The 19,604-nt window shown below is 38.0% G+C and overlaps 1 protein-coding gene across 29 annotated transcripts in view; it reads left to right on the top strand.

Moving 5' to 3' along the window:
- DTNA (dystrobrevin alpha) overlaps positions 1 to 19,604 on the top strand; it is a 394,437-nt gene that overhangs the window by 286,006 nt on the left and 88,827 nt on the right. For all 29 annotated transcript variants that reach the window (XM_073006396.1, XM_073006399.1, XM_037982388.2 and 26 more), the window contains one exon: positions 10,398 to 10,611. In XM_073006396.1, coding sequence (XP_072862497.1) covers positions 10,398 to 10,611 — 214 coding nt within the window. The remainder of the gene's footprint in view (positions 1 to 10,397; positions 10,612 to 19,604) is intronic.

The following is a 19,604-nucleotide window of genomic DNA, read 5'->3' as shown; positions in this document are numbered from 1 at the left end:
TTCAGTGTAATCACATCAAAATATATCTATTGATCCTGGCAAAGCATACCATTTAACTGAGTCCTTCTTCCCCAAAAGATTTTTAAATACTATTTTCTCATGATAAGAGGCCTGAATAAGGGCATAAAAATAAATTATTTATTTTAGAACTCTTAACAACTAGGTAATTTGCACCTGGCTTTCTTGGCCACAATGCTCCCAGGAAATTCCTCTGAATCAAAGGAGCATCAGTTTTCTGTTCTTCCTGTCTCTTGTCTAACTCTACTCTTTAAGTTGTGCTCCGTAGCAGTGGTTCTCAAACTTTATTGTCTAACAAAATCACCTAAGGAGCTGATTATACTTAGGGATGCTCTGGCCACACTCAAGACCTATGGAATCAGACTCGATAGTTTGAGACCCACTCTTGGCTCTAAAGTACAGCCCTGATTTCCACCACCATACTTCTTAGCTTCAGATGGGGCTCTGAATTAGCTCACATAGTAGTCTGAAAATGAAATTAAACATTTAACTTTATGAGATTTAAATCTTTAATAAAATATAAAAACAAAGATATTCACTCATTGAAAAATTAAGAGCGTTATATACTGGGCAATAGAAACGAATAGTTACAGACCCTGCTTTCCTCTAAGCCCCAACACAAATTTCTCTGACTCTATCAAGTCAATAGAAAATCTAAATTCACCGTCATCGTTCTTTGCTCTGTGCCATTGTTCACTGAATCCACTTCTTCCTGGAGTATCCTTCCCTCCTTATCTCCATCTATGCACTTTCTGCTGTGTTTTAGGAATCAACTTGAGCCTTACCTCCTCTTGCAAATCTTTACATAGTTTCCAGCCCACAGTAGCATTCCTGTATTTTGAGCTCCTGTGGCACTTTTCTTTTTAATCTGCACTATGGATGTGGGCTTTGGATAACAGAGTGTCTGGTGGTGATCTTCAGTTAGGTCATCTGAGTGTGTCTCCTCCCATGAGACTTACAATCTTTTTTATAGTCAGACTCTCATATTTTGTTAAATCATCAATAACATCAATCACAATGCATTGTAGAGCCTTAAAAATGCTGGTTGGATTTAATTTCTTTGAAACTATTATGGAATCTAGCCGTTTCCCAGCTCTGTGTGTAAATGCATATGGCAGTCTTTCTCCATATGTTACAGCCTGCATGTCTGATTGATGCATAGCAACTAGTGATACGCTGAAATATTCTTTTTCTTTCTTTCTTTCTTTCTTTTTGAGACAGTCTTGCTCTGTTGCCCAGGCTCTGGTGCAGTGGCGTGATCTAGGCTCACGGCAAGCTCCGCCTCCCGGGTTCACACTATTCTCCTGCCTCAGCCTCCCCAGTAGCTGGGACTATAGGCGCCCACCACCATGCCGGCTAATTTTTGTATTTTTAGTAGAGACGAAGTTTCACCGTGTTGACCAGGATGGTCTTGATCTCCTGACCTCGTGATCCGCCCTCCTTGGCCTCCCAAAGTGCTGGGATTACAGGCGTGAGCCATCGCTCCCGGCCCCTGAAATATTTAATTTGAAATTGTACTAAACTAGTAATCACTGTGATACAGTCTCTCATGGATTTATAACATCATTTCATCCGTTAAAGGGAAAACAAACTTCAAGTTATAGAAGAAAGTTCATATTAAGGGATAAATATCTTTATAACTGACAGAGTGAGGCAAAGAATTGAAAGAATTTTTGTGGGTGGAAAATGTTTATAATTCTATCTGAATATGACAGTAAATTTTAATGCCTCTGTTTGCTCTCAAAAATAAGAATAATGCCTAAAATTTATATAGTACTTTATATTTTACTGTTTTCCCATGTACATATTCATTGTTCCTCAGAACACTATCAGAAAGGATGTTATTATTCCCATTGTACAAATGAAGAAACACGTGAATCCCAGTCTATCTCTCAGTTCATGTTTCTCTATAAGAGAAAATAAATAATATGTATATATAAATATCAAATCCCATTGTGTACCTTTGAATATGTACAATTTTTATAGGCCAGTTGAACATTTTGAAATCTAAAGTGAGAGAAAATAGATTTTTATTCCATGCTCAATGCACTTATTTAATATCTCTATCGCCTCCCTCTCCAACACACATATAAGTTCTGTGTGATCAGGGTCCTGCCTGTCTTGTACACTCCAGTTCTAGAAGCCAGAACAGCACCGCAACACAATAAGGACTGAATAAATACTTATTTTATAAAAGAAGTTATAAGACTAAGATGGAAGGCTATAAAATGCACCAGTGAGCAGCTTAGGGTAATGAGTCTGAGGAACCTAGTGTCACTGCTGACATTCTCAAGGGGCTGAGTTCCTCTCCCCACCTCCTCACACCCCAGTTCTGTGAAGCCTGGCCCACATGTGAGCTCTTTAAAAGCATTTTTACTTAAAGTCTACTTGGTGCTTAGAATACTGAATGAAACTTTGCATTTGAGAGTTGTTGTAGGAACAAGACAATGCTTATGTGCGTGTTCATCTGTTCGTTCTAAAGACATCGGAACTTTGTTGGATAGCTAAAAGAATGAATCTCCATAATTAACTTTTCTACAATCTAGCAAACGTATTTTAAGAATCTGCTATATGAAAGAACCCAAATTGGCACTTCAAACCTGCTGTGTAAACTAATCAGAAATATTACCTCAACTTTGTTATTGTACTCTGAAGAGTGTAGTTGCAATGGAAAATTCATGCTGGGAATATTGCACTGAAGGTCAGGAAATTTATATCTAGGGAGGGGAGAACTGGATGCATTTTCAGGAGAAACAATTTATCTTTGTTGCTATGGGGATTCCTGCATATACCTGCATATCTCAAAGAGGGGAAAACAAGTCATAACAGAAACCTCAGACACCAGTCGCCCTCACTTTAAGCACTGAAGGCAGGGTAGAGATTGAGGGAGCATGTGCATGGATGCACACACACACACACACGCACAAACACAACACTATCTACATGCAAGAGGATATATGTATTCTCAATAACAGATCAACAGATTATATCCAATTTCCAGCATAACTATAATTTCCTTTTCTCCTAACTAAAGCATATCATAATGCAATGAGTGACCTTCTTATGGATGTAAGCCTCAAACCGCTCTAAAATAATATGTATATACATAATTATACAAATCACTCTTAAACTGCATAAATTAATTGATGGTAATCAGCTTCTTGCAATACACCTCACAACCTATGAAGACATATCAGGCTGTCTTGATGCCAAAGGACTGAGAACTACTGACTTCAAGAAGTGCTTCTTATACTTAAATGTGAATACAAACTGCCTAGATATGTTGCTAAAATGCTGATTATGATTTTCTAGGTCTGTGTGGGAGCCTAAGATGCAGCATTTCTAAATAGCCTGTGCTTTGTTACTACAAATGTGATGTCGGACCAGCAGTATCACCAGGAATCCATTTTACAACCTTGTAGGTGATTCCATTCTGCAGCCACAGTTGAGAATCACTATTCCATAATGACTAAAGCCAAGTCACTATAAGATAATTGTCTACTGACCTTTCTCTCAGCTGCAAGCTCTTTGAAAACCTTCTAAAAGTTTATAATCAGTGGTTGTCAGAATCACCCAGAGAGTTTTGTCAAAACCCTTTTCCACTCTCTTATATTTTGGAATCAGGAGGTGGTAGAGTCTGGGTTTGAGAATTTTGAGATCACCAAATGCTTTACAAAAAGAATATCATGCTTAGATTCAGAGACTCGGACCCAACCTCAGGGGTTCAAGAAAGGCTGGCCCTGGACTAAATCATAAAATAGACTAAATCTTGAAGTTGTCTTTTTGATATTTTTCTCCCCCATATTTTATCCAACTTATATGATTCTATTATGTCTAATAAAATTTATGACATCAGCCATCTCTATCTAGGTATAACTAGCTTTGTCATTTTAGCACTTTTCCCAGGGACACTTGGATTTAAGTCATCTCTGTGAATGAAGGACTTCATCTCCCATTAAAATAGCACAGGATGTCAGAAAACACATTAAAAATATCTCTTGAGATCGACAAACTCTCCTTTACCCATCTGCAACTCTCCCCCCAAACACCCAAACCTAGCCCTTTTCTACCTGAGATTGCCTGGATTTATAGAAAACCATTCAAGCTTTGTCTATTTCCATTTATGTATATAAAGACAAACTCTTAGGTCTTAATAATTACTGCCTGAAATCAACACTAATGTCGTTACTTTTAAGATTCCACAAATAACTAAATATTAGGTTAAGAATGCATTTTGTCTATTCTTGATGTGGTTATTAACTAAGGAATTTCATTATGTAAAATGTTGCCTTTCCCATATATTAATATAAAATATACGCAATTGTATAGATGAGGGAATTCCTCCTATTTCCTGTGCCTAATAACAGGTGCTCTATTATGGACGACTGAAGTTTGATAGCTATTTAGTAAAATATGAACAGTGCCATCTAGTGGTTCATAATCATTATTGCACAACCTAAATATCTAAAATGATTTAAGGAGCACGACAGTAAGCAACATATTTATACAACTGCCAGACTTTTAAAACAGACTTCTTAATAACTTCCTAATGAATCTCAACTTAGCATTTCTCAGTGTCCCTATTTAAATAACCAAAAGGCCTATGAAACTTAAATTTCTCTATAACTAATGTATACTGAATGCTTATTATACGATGCTTATTATAAGCACTATGTGAAGTGCTTTATGTGAAGTATCTCATTTGATCCCCCAAAACCACCACGTAGTGGAGAAAATAGTATTGTCCTCATTTTACAGGTGAGGAAACTGAAACCTAAGTAAGTTAAGTGACTTGGCCAAGGTCATAGGGACAGTCAGTAGGGGAACTCAGCCACTGATCCGGTTCCTGCACCTTCTGCACTATGATTACACCTCCCAAGGTAGTCGCCAATGAAATAAAGTTTCCATGAAACCTTTATGAAAGATAGCCTCCTCACCAGGTTTCTAATGACCCAATATGGTAAAATCAACTTAAACTCCGCTAGCTCAAAATTTATGACAACTAAACTGAATTAAGTGTCTGCTTTTGTGGCTGCAATGCACTTTGTGATTCTTTTACTTCACCCACATAATACGTCATCAAGACTATGGGTTGATTAACTTATTGAAATTGGGATACTTGGCTAAAATTTAGTTTTGGACTTAGAGATCTTATCAATTAATAATAGAATAGTATGGCTTTAGATCAGAGTGTATTTAGTTATTTTAACACAAATAGCTCATTTCTTGAGCACCTATTATGTGAATACATGTTCTCTTTTAATCTCACTATAACTGCCTCTGGATGGCATTCGTTTCCTCATTTATAAAAAAGGAATAATACAATGTATAAACAAAATATTATTACATTTTATTTTTCTTAATAAAATTTGCCCAGTTTTGCAGTTATTTCTGGAGCCAGGAATGAAACCTTAATCTTTGTGGCTGCAAAATCTGAATTCTTTCCACTATGCCACCGCTGGAACATATGGGTACAGTGTGCATGACAACAGTATTTTCTGCATAGTACCACCTTGTATACAAAAATACTGCCAACCCTTATTGGAACTAAAACAATATGCTCCAACTACTTCCCACTGTGTGCCTCTCCGTCTCCACTCCTTTCTTACCTTAAAGTCAGAAATGACATTTGTAAGCTGCATTCCGTATCATGTCGCTGTCCTACTTAAAACCCATGTCTTCATACTCAGCATAAAGAGCCACATCCTTATCACAGTTATGGTGCTCCTGCAACCTGATCTTGTTCTCCTGGCCCCATCATGACCATATCATAATCCCATTTTATACCTAGCATACTATATGTCACAGTATGTCACCATTTCTGATCATCCGTTTGTGTGATTATGTGAGTCATGTCTGTATTCCCCCCAGACACTTAGCTCCCATAGGCAGGAACCACATCTGTATTGTTTGTATTGAGTCCTCACGATCTACCATAGTGTTTGCACATAATTATGAAAACTAGTTTTACTTAAATCATTTTTTAATTATCTATTCTCACAGTTAGCCAGAATTATTTTATTTTTAACAAAATATTTTTCTTTTACGTTTCCTTATATTAGGACCTTGAATATGTAAGCATGTAAATGCAGCATATTTATGTTTAATAACTTTCATATGATTTCTAGTATTTGTTCATAATAATAGTTATTATCTCCTACATGACATGCCCTATTCCAAGTTTTTACAGGCATTATTTTATTCAGTTCTCATAGTAATCATCTGAAAGTAGATGCTATTTTCAGCTCCACTTTTCTAACATGAAGCTTCAGAGAAGTTAAGTAATTAGACTGACGGGATACCTAGGATTCAAACCAGTGTGTCTATGATTCTTCATGACTATGCCTTATTGCTTTTTCGAAAGCAAATGCATCCTTAGAAAACCCTGTTTCACTGTTGAGTCATTTCTTTGTCATTCTGTCATTTAGTCAAAAGACATTTACCAAGTTCCTATGTGTAAGGATGTGTAAGGCAGTGTGAGGGGCACTAGGGGTGTGGACAGTTATCACGATAGACACAGTCTCGTCCTGTGCCACATGCAACACAGAACGGGAAACAGACAACCTGTTGGTCCACCCAAGAGTGCGCACTACATGCTGTGATGGGGAAGGACAGAGCTCTAAGGTGGTGCATGTGAAGGGTATAAAACCTGGAGACAGGTTTCTGATCCAGCCCAGAAAGATATCCTTGAGGAAGTGATGTTGACAGATATCCTTGAGGAAGTGATGTTGACACCAAGGTAGAGTAGATGAGATGTAGATAACAATACACAGAGGCTAGATGAAAAAAGAAAAGAAAGGAAAAAAAAAACTGTAATCCTTGTTTAGATTTCAGATTAATGGGAAGTTATTAAAGGACTTTAAGCAGCATACAATTTTTTTGCGTGTGTGTGATAGAGTCTCGCTCTGTCACCTAGGCTGGAGTGCAGTGGCACAATCTTGGCTCACTGCAAGCTCCGCCTCCCGAGTTCATGCCATTCTCCAAGCAAAGCATACGATTTTAAGCAGCATATAAGTGACATGTCAAATTACAGTTTAGAAATCACACTCTGGCTGCAGTGAGTAGAAAGGGAGTACAGAAAGAATGAAGAACTGACTCAGCCAACCAGTAAGCATGATAGCATTGGGTAATGAAATTGGGTGGTGGCAATAAAGGCTCATGGAAATGGCAGGATTACAGTGATGTTTAGGAGATATACAGTCCATAGGACTTGGTCATTGCTAGAAGCCAGAAATTAAATCTCCCTGGAGGGAGAATAGGGAGCGGGAGGATGGTGGCATTCACCAAGGAAGGGAATCCCAGGGCCAGCAAGGGGAGAGATGAGTACAGGCTGCTCACGCTGAGGCTGAAGTACCTAAAGAACCCTTATGTGGGCATGCATATGTGGGAAACTTTATGTAGGCCACTCCTGCGGTCACTCCCATGGGCCTGGATAATTCCACCCCTGGGAATTCTAAAAGGGTTTCCTGTTCCTTACAATGGCTCATTGAGAGAAACTTAAGCATCCAGATTCCCTCCCTCTGCCAATAGCCATTTAGCTTTCTTAACATATACCCATCTCCCTCCCATGCCCAAGTTCCCAGTCCATGCTCCTCTCCCCAGATGCCTGTTCCCCAGGTGCCTCTCCCCAGATGATCCACAACCAGGAACTGGGTGAGAATGGGTCACAGGGACCAAGCAGGACGACAGGCTGGATGTCATCAGCACTGCTGTCCTTGCATCCCGCACCCAGACACGTCCTGATGACTAGATTCAGAAAATTCACAGATCAAATCTATAGGGAGTAATTAGAGGAATCCCAGCTCTTTCTCACTAGAATTTTAATTAATTAATTAATTAATTTTGTTTATGAATGCCATTTCCCTGGGAGTGTTTTGCTTGCTAGATTGAAGAGTTGGATAAATAACACCAAGAAATACAAATAATTTCCTTGTTGATTAATTATTGATACACAGAGAAGGTTGCAAATTTGAAATCACTTAAATCTGAATTTTTCCAAAACTAATAAATATTTAAGTATTTTAGTTAGTATGTGATTAGTACTTATCTGCTCCAAATCAGAGATATATTGCAATATATTTTTCTTTTGACATGACTCACATTATTCACTTGTTCATCTATAATGCATTGTCTGCTAGGTACTAGGAACTACCACTTTTTACTCTATGCATTTTTCCCTTTTAGGAATGCCAGCCCCATTGTATAGATGAAGGAAGTGAGACTCTAAGTCTTAGAGGCTAAGAGGTCATGCACTTGTCATAGAAGAGGCAGATTTGCAACCTAGGTCTTTGGACTCCAAGTCCAGTGCTCCTTGAGTGCAGGTATCTTCCCTTCATAACATAAAACATTATTTTGAGTAATTGTTAAAAGTAACAGCAAAAATACAAGTAAAGGACACAGTAACAGTTCTATGTAACCTGTGTGGTTTTTTTTTTTTTTTTTTTTTAGTTCAGGGATTTGCATAATCCACTCATCTCTTAGATCTCAATATGCACACAAAGTTAGTTATGAGAGCCACACTTTAGGATTTTTTTTCATCATGCCTATTTTAAAATCAGAATTATCTGCACAGATTGCTGTCTCTCTTAGGGTCCTGTGATTAGAGATCCTGCAATTAAACTTAGCCTGGGAAAAGGATCTGACTTCAAAAGACTGTTGGCTAGTTGGCCCATTTGTTATTATAATGGAAGAAATTGGTGATAAGACTCTCTTATACAAAAAGTCAGAAACCATAGATCTGTTCTGAAAAGCAAAAGTAAAGAGAAAAGCCAAGTAAACAGTCACATAGCTCAGTTCATAATAGAAGCTGATGCTAGTTTTGCTTATTAGGTGTAGAGCCAGGAGTGAGCAATGAGGTAGAAGACAGAAAATAGGGAGCTGTTAGTGAAAAAGTACATATACAGTCCATATTTCTTAAGAACGGAAACTAATTGTTATATTTCATTGAGAATAAACAAAATATTTATTTGCAAATGCAAAAGTGTAATGAAAAGTCAACCTTAAATGGTGAAGATGTGGATAAACTGGAACTCTTGTATACTGCTGATGGGAATGTAAGATAGTTCAACTACTTTTGGAAAATGCCTTCGAACTCTCTTTAAAAATTAAACATACACCTACCATGAAACCCAGCCTTTTCATTTCTAAGTATTTACTTAAATTTTTAATGATTTTAATATTTTAAATCCCTCATTATCTAAGAGAAATGGAAGCCATGTATCTATGCAAAGACTTGCATGTGATTGTTCATAGCAACTTTATTCATAAACAAAAACTGACAAATGACCCAAATGTTCATCAACAAGTGAGTTGATAACCAAATTTTGATCTATCCATATAATGGAATACTACTCAGCAATAAAAAGAGGAAACTATTGATACTTTCAGCAACACATGTATAAATTTCAAAACAGTTAACACTAAATAAAAAAATCCAGCCCCCAAAAAAGAGTGTTTACTATATAATGACAGTTATTAAGAATTGAAATTTGCAACAGAAAGCAAATCAGTGGTTGCCTGGAACAGGGAATGAGGATAGATTACAGAGGAGCATGAGAAAACTTTTGAGGGTGAGGACATGTTCTGTATCTTGGTCATGGTCATAGTTTCCGGGATCTCATAACAAGACCTCAGGTCAAGTAGGGAAGAAAATAGAAACCGTTTTCTGGACTACCCTAGTGAAAGTAACCGTGACTTAAATCAGTTGGTAATAATGTAGCCAAGAAACTTCTTGTTCTTGACTAGCCTAGTTCAGTGATCTGTAACTTAGTTCTGCTGCTGGGGCAGTGTGTACATAACTTTTCCTTTTTACCTTGTCTTCCTGCCTACCTTAACTTCCTTTTTTTTTCTTATTTCCAAAAGCATACTACTAAAAAACACATAAATAAATGAAAACATTTTAAATACTCAAATGTAATTTGGACATCCTTTCAAACACTAGAATTTCAGTGTTGGTCTTTTCTTTTTGAGGGGGCAGGGTGCGCAATGGAGAAATAACTTTTAAACCGATAGACTTGGATCTGAATGCCAGTTTTGCCATTGACTTCTCTTCTACGTTTGCATTTGTCAGTTCAGCTTCCAGATCCTCAGTTCTCTTACTTGTAACATAGGGATAATAGCTGTATTTCAAGGGTGACTGTGAAGATTGGAAATAACTATCTATTGTAGTGGTCAGTAAATCATTTGCTTGCTATTATATAATGCACATCAAGTCTTGGAGATAATGCACAGCCTATGTTCATTTACTTATGTTGACCCCCCCCCCCAACAGCTGCACACATGTGAGATACCTAGAAAAAAACAGGACAGAGGGACAAGTAAACTAATGTATTTGCCTTCCATTACTTTGGGCTGATGTGTTAACTCTGCTTTAATTGTAGTGCACCTGGTGGACATATGGAATGTCATAGAAGCATTGCGGGAAAATGCTCTGAACAACCTGGACCCAAACATTGAACTCAATGTGTCCCGCTTAGAGGCTGTGCTCTCCACCATTTTTTACCAGCTCAACAAACGGATGCCAACCACTCACCAAATCCATGTGGAGCAGTCCATCAGCCTCCTCCTTAACTTCCTGCTTGCAGCGTTTGATCCGTAAGCACCCTCTGAATATCTGTTCCTCTCTACATGTTTGGCTTCCACTTCCTCTCTTACTTGGTCTTTTTCCCAAATACTTTTCTATCTCTCTCTTTTTTTAAACTCTCTTTTTTCTTACAGTGGATGCTTATGTCAGTAAAGCCTCCATGTGTTTAATATAAATTTGAAATGCTGTGAAAAAGACTAGAGAGTAAAATGGTGCCAGAGGAACTTGAGGACAGTTGTATTTTATGTACTGACCTTTAGTTAACTCATCCCATGCTTCCTGGAAGCTGTGGATGCTGGAGAGGATTGCCTGTGGAGCGATTTAATGAAGCGGGAAGTGGGAGGATGTTTTTAACTCTCTTCTTTGCAAATTGTTTCAGACAATGTTTCTGAGGTGTCCTAACAAGGCCCTACAGCAAACAAGAAAGAAATTGAAAAGGGTTTCTTAACTATGGTAGTCAAAGTAACTATGACTTGCGTTAAATGAACTGGTCAATTTAAGTGTTTCAATCATAAAATAATGGGATGCTGTCCACAGACCACAACTGAAGCTCAGCTTCATTTTTGTATAATTTGCCCTTTTAGAATCATAGAATTTCAGGGCTGCCTGAGATCTTAAAGACTGTTCGTCCAAATATCTCATTTTACAGATGAAGGAATTGAAGCACAAAGAAATTGTCACTTGTTTGGTGCCTCGCAGCATGTTAGTGGCCGAGTGGGGACTTAGGTGTTCAACAAAGGTTTCTTTACCAAGGTATATGTAGATTACCCTGAATTACGTTCTCAGCCTACAATTTCAAGAGGGCTTTTTGCCAGTAGCCTCCAACCTGGACTTAGTACCACCCCATCCACTTCCACTGCTTGTTTTTAATATTAAAAAGGAAAACTGCTAACCTGACCTTTCAGTGATCGCATTTTAAGATTCTCAGAAGGTGTTACTTAGTCTCATTTTCTGTCCAATGCTTGGAAGTATTTATCCCCGCAGTGGAGACGTTCCAGCCAGGCTCATGTTATTTTGCAATTCACAAAAGCTACCAGCTGTCACTTTGCAACTTAGAGTGTTAACAGAATCGTTCCTGCTCAGTTTTTCCAGTGTGCATTATTGTGTTCGTGATGTTTATATTTTGAGAAATTCCTCAGTTAAAATCAGCAATTTTACAACTAGCATTCCAGGTTGGTAGATTCTTTGCTTTGGCTGTGCACACTTCAGAAAGAGATGTACTGCTCTGGCTTAATCACTATGGTAACTGGATGGTGGCGCAGGTAAAGAGGACTGTGGTTCCACATGACAGGCAGCAGAAGCAGCAGAATGGAACCTGGCCATGGCATTTCTGTAGTGGCATTTCTAACCTGGCCCTGTGACAAGAGTGTGACAGCTTTCAGATTTGCCCCTAAAGATGTCAGGGGAATTATTTGTTAGAAATGTAACAATGGAAACTGCAAAAAGAGAAATACAATATCTCACTAAATCCTGGAGTATTGCTAGAGAACTCATAAAGAATCAAAGCCGAAGAATCATTTGCACCCACTCCACAAATATAGACCAGAAACCAGACTAACAATAAGGAAGGGGGTATTTTGTGAAATATATAGGATTCACACTAATATAGTTAGATTTTTCACTTTTGGTCAGAAATACTGGCTAGATCACTTCTAAATACAGATCTACGAATGGTCTCTAAATAGCTGCTGAAAATATAGCTGAGTCATTTCAAGACTGATGAAAAGCTAAGTTTGACATCTATCCCAAGGTCAGGAACAATTCACAAAAAAAAGTTCAGAAGAAATATTTATGTGGTGCCTATTCTTCTTACATATAGGAAGCCTCCTGATGTATACTTTCAATAATCTCATTGTAGTAGATTTGTAAACTCATCCACATAGACAAATTTCACTGCAAAGATTTATAAACATATCCATGTAGAGATCCTACTCTGCGTTTGTTCCTTTAGCGTAGCAAGTGAGCATCGGCAGTTCTACTGACACTCAAATTTTCCATCTGATGGCATGGAATTTTGGATGTGAGACGTAAGCCATCAGGAAGTACCGCTAACTGGATATGTAACTTAGAAGTGAATATAAGAAGATAAACCTAAGAATAAAATAAATGTTCAAATTCTATTTCTTATAATAGTGAACTCCTATTTATCCAAATGAGACCCAGCGTGGAAATCTGATGCCACTTCCTACCACCTGTCCCACGACAGAGTCCAAGTGTTTAAGGGAACCGTCTGTATTTTGGCAGGCATGAATGATCCTGATACTAGTAAAATAAAGATGTGCTGTTGCTATTACAGAATCACTGAGACATTTAAGGGATTTTCTCCCATTTGCCATATTTTAAATTGACCTATAAATAAACAGGGAAAAAATCCAAAATAAAAATTAGAGATGCCTTAAGAACCTAGACTCTGAAGAAATAATACTAAAGATAAATAAATAAAAAGGAAAGGCAGTATAGTGGTTTAAACTCATGAACAGTAAGAACTTGGATTCAAAGAAACCTGGCCATTTTGGGGGGAAGGGGATGGTGCCTTAAGATTCTCTAGACTCCCAGGCAGTTGAACTCTGTGAAGAAAGTGGTAACCTGAGATGAGGATTGATGCCTCCTTTACTGGGATGTACTTCTGAGAATCAGACTTACCTTCCACAGCCATAGCTCCCCAAGTATAACATTCCCTCTCCCACCAAAAAAAAAATCTGGATCTCAATTTTCATACCAGGATGCTCACTGCAGACTGTAATCAGTTTCCTGGTTACAAGGTTTCTCTCTGCTCATCGGCAAGTCAGCCTCTCAGAAGCTATAACTACATCTGTAGATGATTTGTACAATGTTGGGGGTGGGCAGTGAACCCCAATGTTTTATGCTCCTTCTTGCCATTCTGTCCCTGAAGACACAGTTCCTTGAGTCAGAAGATTTTTGTTCTTTGTGACATTCCTTTTAAAAATGGCTGTATTTCTAGGAGGGGGGTCACCCAGAGAGCAGTTACCAACCAAGTTCTAAGCAAATCTCTCCACGGCCAGATGTTATTTTTTTAAGGTGTCTAGGGGAATGGATGATTGTGCCTGAGAAGTATGGGAAAAGAGATACCAGAAATAAGACCAGGGGCTGAGAGGGAAGAACATATGTGAGGGAGCAGCCAGAGTTTGAGCCAGTCTCTTCCTCTTGTCCCTTTCCTCCAATCACCCCAGGAACTGGCCTCCCACCTCCCCTTCTTTGCTGCCAGGAGCCTTCCACTCCTCCGTCTCCTCCAGAATCCCCCCAGCAAACTGGCAGCAGCTTCTTCTGTCAATATTCTGTTGAGGAGTGGGAAATCTCTTTGAAGTCTTCAAAGGAACTTTAACATTGTTCTTATTATTTTGTAGGAAATAGTAACTCAAAAGAAAGTTAGAAGATGAAAATAATTCTTAAAAGTCTATAATGTGCAGCCTTTTTGAGAGGTGCAGTCACAAACTCTGAGACTCTGTGGAGCCCTTCGCCTGCCATGGCCAAGTTGATCACCTTTCCACAGGTCTGCCTCTCCTTGCACCTGATTCTCTGTTGTCTTATAGTGCATGTCTGACTGTTTATATGACTGCCTCCCACAGACTTCTTTAGGAAAGGACCATATTTTATTCTACTTCTAATGAACAGCACCTGAGACCATAGCCAACACAAGAATGAATCAATGAATGAAAAATCCAAGGTTGATCTTTCTTAGCTCTTGTCATACTAATTTATTTTAACTAATTTTTTTTTTTTTTTTTTTTTTTTTTGAGACCGAGTCTCTGCCACCAGGCTGGAGTGCAGTGGCAAAATCTCGGCTCACTGCAGCCTTCGCCTCCCGGGTTCGAGCAATTCTTGTGCCTCAGCCTCCCAAGTAGCTGGGGCTACAAGCATGCACTACCACACCTGGCTAGTAATTGTGTTTTCAGTAGAGACGGATTCACCATATTGTCCAGGCTGGTCTCGAACTCCTGGGCTCAAGCGATCCACCTGCCTCGGCCTCCCAAAGTGCTGGGATTTACAGGTGTGAGCCACCATGTCTGGCCAGTTTTCTTTTAATTCCTTTTCTGAGATTAAGTGTTCCTTGATCTCTAGTATATTACAAAGACTAGCAAGTCCCAGTCACCTAGCTTCAGACCCTCTATTTTTACTTCTGCTCCACAGAGAAAAAAACACAAGTGTTCATGGTTACCATTGTGGGTGATCCTATTTTTACAAAAGAATTATATGTACTTCTCTCACCTTCTCCCTACTTCCCCAGGAAACGCTAAAAACAAGTTGTCTTGACTCAATCTCATTTCAATTCAGTAGTATCTTCTTTCTTAAGACAGCTCTTCATAAAGTAGATTATGTGACTGTAGCCTTGTTTCTAGCAAATAACATTATCATATATACTCACTCAAAAATCATAGTATGACCATAATAAATATTAAAAGGAACAGTGATTTTCCTATTTTCAGAGGTCAAGCTATAGTCTTCCATGATAATGATAATAATTTTATTAATAAATAAGATGTACTCAGTATTTACTATATGTCAACAGTCTTGCTGACTTGGCATTATATTATCATGATTTTCTAGTAGAGGAGATAGAAAGAGATTAAATAATTTGCAGGTCATACAGCATCATAGTAAATGAGGTAAATGGGGGAAAACTCATTTTGTTTCAGGAACTGTTTTCAGCTCAGCTCTATTCATGCGTTCTGTTTCATTTTTTTTAATGAAAATTAATTAACATTTTTTCTCCCAGACTTCTTGTGCTAATTACAGGATATTATTCTTATGCTCACATTCCTAATCTTTCCAGTTTCTGGTATTTAGACACATTTGAAAGAGTATATGTGGAAGAAATATTTGGACTTAACATGTTTTACATTGTAACATTAGGATCAGTTTTATGACAGCTGCCCAGAACTACAAATCCATCATATAATAGTCTTACGTAGAGAATACAAAATCCTGGTATTCTCCTCCCTGTTTGCCATATTGCACCTTACTGGGCCATTTGAACACCCATGCCCACTGCTGAGCCTTCCAGTGCTACAAAAAAGATCACAGAACTATTTCAAATGCATGGATATGAAATGCCTGGAACTCTGCCAAAATCCTTCTGCCCTTTGAATTTTAAAAATGATTATGATATTTAATGCAAAATGTACTACAAAGTAACAACCATTTCTCTGTGCACCAAAAAAAGTATTGTTCATGTTTGAGACTATGTAGATTTGTGAGAGCAAAGAAGAAAGAAGAGTTATAAAAAACCAAATGTTCTTCTCTTTTATTATCTATACAGCCAAGACTAGATATTTAAAACAGTGTTTACTTGGCTTAGTGACTTTTTTCTTTGCACGTCTTAAATTTCAAGATGTCCATAGAACATTCTCCTCTACTAACTAAAATCTTGTTCTAGTGAAAAATACTTCGTTCAAAATTTCTACGTGCTGCTAAAATGGAATCACTTTCCAAAGAATTTTCACAGCTGTAGATACATTAAATATCCTAATGTCACTCATCATTTATCTGACATACTTTGAATGAGTAGCAGGTAGAATTTCAAGAGGGATGAGGAATTTCAAGGGATAGGGGGGCATTCCAACAGCATTGGCCCTTCTGTTCTGGAGAAACCGCTAGCAAACTCACCTAGCCCGGGGCAATAGGAGTTCTTTTCCCAGATGTTTTGCTAACATTGTGGCCCAGAAAGATGCCAGGTCCAAATAAAGGGTTTCTGTCTGTTCACAGGTTAACTTCACTAACCCCCAAAACAAGAGTTAATTATGCATGTGATCACTTATAAATTCAAGGCATCACATAACTGCACAATCTAAAAAAAATAGCCATAAAGCCAATCATTATCATCACATTCAAACACGTTATATTTCTCAATATAAATCTTAAGTGGTAAATCAGAAAGTTGCTTCTCACTTGTGCATTCATTAATTGAACTGACATATGTAAAGAGCTTGCTGTGTGGTAGGTGTTATGATAGACTGGGAATAAATAATAAGTAAGACAAGATGAAATGAGATGAGACACCCTTTGAAAAATGTGTTGTATTAAAATTAACTGTTTCTGACCCTTTATCTCCAATATGTTATGAGCAAATGAAGGGTAGGGACCACACCTTTTTCGTCTGTATATTCCCAACCTCTAGGGCAATGCTAATCAATATTTATTGAGCGACTAAATGAGTGATCCATATGAGCAAAATAATTTTCAGATAAAAAATGTGTTATAGTAGAGGCGTGTTGTGGAAGCAGAGGGAGGAAGCAATTCGCTCCGTTAATTAAGCCACCAAAATGTGTGAGAAAGAGCAGTTTGAGTGCTGTGCCTCTGCTTGTCAAAAATGCTTACCAAATGTTTTTGTAAAATATGTTGGTAAAAGAAGAGCTTCTGATTTTAGTACTCTTAAATAGAGAAATAATTCCTTCTGCCTGTTCAAGAAAGAATCAGTCAGAATTCAAATCTTACTTAAAAGAACTTCGAATTTCTCATGGGATTTTGTAACTTCAAACAGGAAACTCTGTTGGCAATTTGGAGAAAATTTACCTTCTGTACATAGCATCCACACCTATCGATCAATATCTATTTGTTGTTTTTCCTTCCTGTCAATAACAAATATTCTCTTCCCTGCAACTTTTCCATATAAATAATATATTCTTAGTTGAAAGAAATCAATTTGTCTCTTTATAAGATTATGGGAAACCCAGGCCAGACGAAAGCAGTTTCTCACGTCTTATTATGACAAGTCAAATTTCCAAGTAATCCAAATTTTTAACATAAAACACTCTACAAATCACTATACATATTTTAGCCAAAGAGTAAGTGCCTTCCTCTTTCCATTTTCAATCAGTTGTCCCCTAGAATAACTTGAAAAGTCTCAGAGTGAGAAAACAAAATGTAAAAGAAGATAAAAGATTTAAAGAAACATTGATTTATGAAGCCATTTCAGTTTGTGCTTTTGATAATTTGGTTCTCTTAAATACATTGTTACATGTTAATTATATGCCAATACACAATTTTATTGAGATTTTTTGAATGTCAATCTAGAACAAGAAAGTAAAGTTTGTATAGGCAAAATTTCCAGGGTAATTGGCTTAGAAACAGAACAGATTCCACTATGCCAAAAGAATAATGGAGAAAATGAATAAAGTGTGTATTATGCACTGTGTTTTCTCTCTACATTGAAATGGAAAACATTATAAGTAAAATATTACTATTTTATTTTAAAAATAAAATAACTTTTTTTTTTGAGACGGAGTCTCGTTCTGTCGCCAGGCTGAAGTGCAGTGGTGGGATCTTGGCTCACTGCAATCTCCACCTCCTGGGTTTAAGTGATTTCCCTGCCTCAGCCTCCCAAGTAGCTGGGATTACAAGAGTGCACCACCATGCCCGGCTAATTTTTTGTATTTTAGTAGAGACGGGGTTTCACCATGGTGACCAGGATGGTCTTGGTCCCCTGACCTCTTGATCTGCCCACCTCAGCCTCCCAAATAGGCGTGAACCATCACACCCGGCCAATTATTATTTTAATAATAAAATGGTATGCTAATATTAATTCTTTAAGCCTTTACTGTGCTTTTTATATTACTGAAGAATTAACTGTACTAGCAGCCTTCATTCACAAAGAAAGACTTAGGTGGCCATGTGATCGAACCACATCACAGACTCCTAAGACTGACCCCGCCCCTAAAAGTCTGTGATTCATCCAGACTTGTGCCCTGTGATGCATCCAGTCTCAAACACGTCTGGCTCTTTGATGTCTTGAGATAGCAGTCAGAATTGCACATGAAGTTGAAGGCATACTGCCATGGCTTTTCATAAAAGCGAGAGAAGTATAGAGACTTTTTCTGTGCACCTCCTGATGCCACCCCACTCCCAGGCCGTTTGGCCTGAAGTTTTAGGGAAAATCTATGTTTTTCAACCTCAGCACAGACTGGTGGGTTGGCTTCCTGGGTTGCAGCTAACAGCCAGCGTTCCATGGGTGCAGTTTTACTACCTTACTGCAAAGGCATTGCCATAGACATTGTCACTTTGGAGCAATATGCTGCTTTCCTGCTTGTTTGCACAGGACTCTGAGGAACTTCCCATTGTCCATCCTCATGCACTTGTCCTTCTGCTTCCTAGACACTTAACAGATTTTATTGGCTGTTTGTAAATCAAACTGGTCCCAACTAATGACAATTCCTGATGAGCATAGCTCTTAAATTTTTCCATTTGGGATGTATCAGCTTTTCTCTATCCTTGCTTCCTATGTTAATGCCAATGCCTTTTTTCACAATGAAATAGGGGCCCTGGTCCCATGTTTTGCTCAAAATATGGGCTGATAACCAGAGGAATATATGCCACCTAACTGTACTTGGCTAAGTAGCCAACAGAAGACACTTTTCTCTTTGAATTTCATAAAATAATTTCGTGCAGAATAATCTCACAGCCTCTAGAATTTATTTAAACAAATCTTCAGAAACATAATTTTTTTGTTAGAGAATTCCTGAATTTGAAATTAGGGTAACTAACTATAGGGACTTTTTCATCACCAATTTTTTTCAACCATTATTTCCTACTCATAATACAACTGTGCTTATGTGATATATTTACTTTTCCAAAAAAGTTGATATTTTTTAAAGGCCCCCTCTTTAAAATTGGACACTCTCCTCTTCACCCTATTATATTTACAAAAAATGTTCTTCTTAAAAAGATCCATTTGTATTTAAGTCTTTAGTGCTCCCATTCTCTGTGGTAGAGTCAGTCATCTCTGCTCACTCCTCAAACCCCATAAATATTTATCCAGTGCCTGGGGTAAGCAAAGTAGGAACTCACCCAGTCTTGGTGTGCTTACCATGGCCTAAATCCCTGCATACCCCCAGAATCCTTCTTCATGACAGAGTCACATTTGCAATCTGGCACAGTAGCTTGCATAACAATAGATTCCAGTGGCCTAATTTCACCCTTGAGTTCCTGCACAACTCTCATTCAGCTGCCCTCCACTTGGTGATTTATCTAGATTTATTGTGTCAATTTG

Source organism: Chlorocebus sabaeus, chromosome 18 (genome assembly GCF_047675955.1).
Source record: "Chlorocebus sabaeus isolate Y175 chromosome 18, mChlSab1.0.hap1, whole genome shotgun sequence".
NCBI classification, from domain to species: domain Eukaryota; kingdom Metazoa; phylum Chordata; class Mammalia; order Primates; family Cercopithecidae; genus Chlorocebus; species Chlorocebus sabaeus.
Note: the sequence above shows the minus strand (reverse complement) of the source record. Positions and strands in the feature narration are given on the sequence as shown.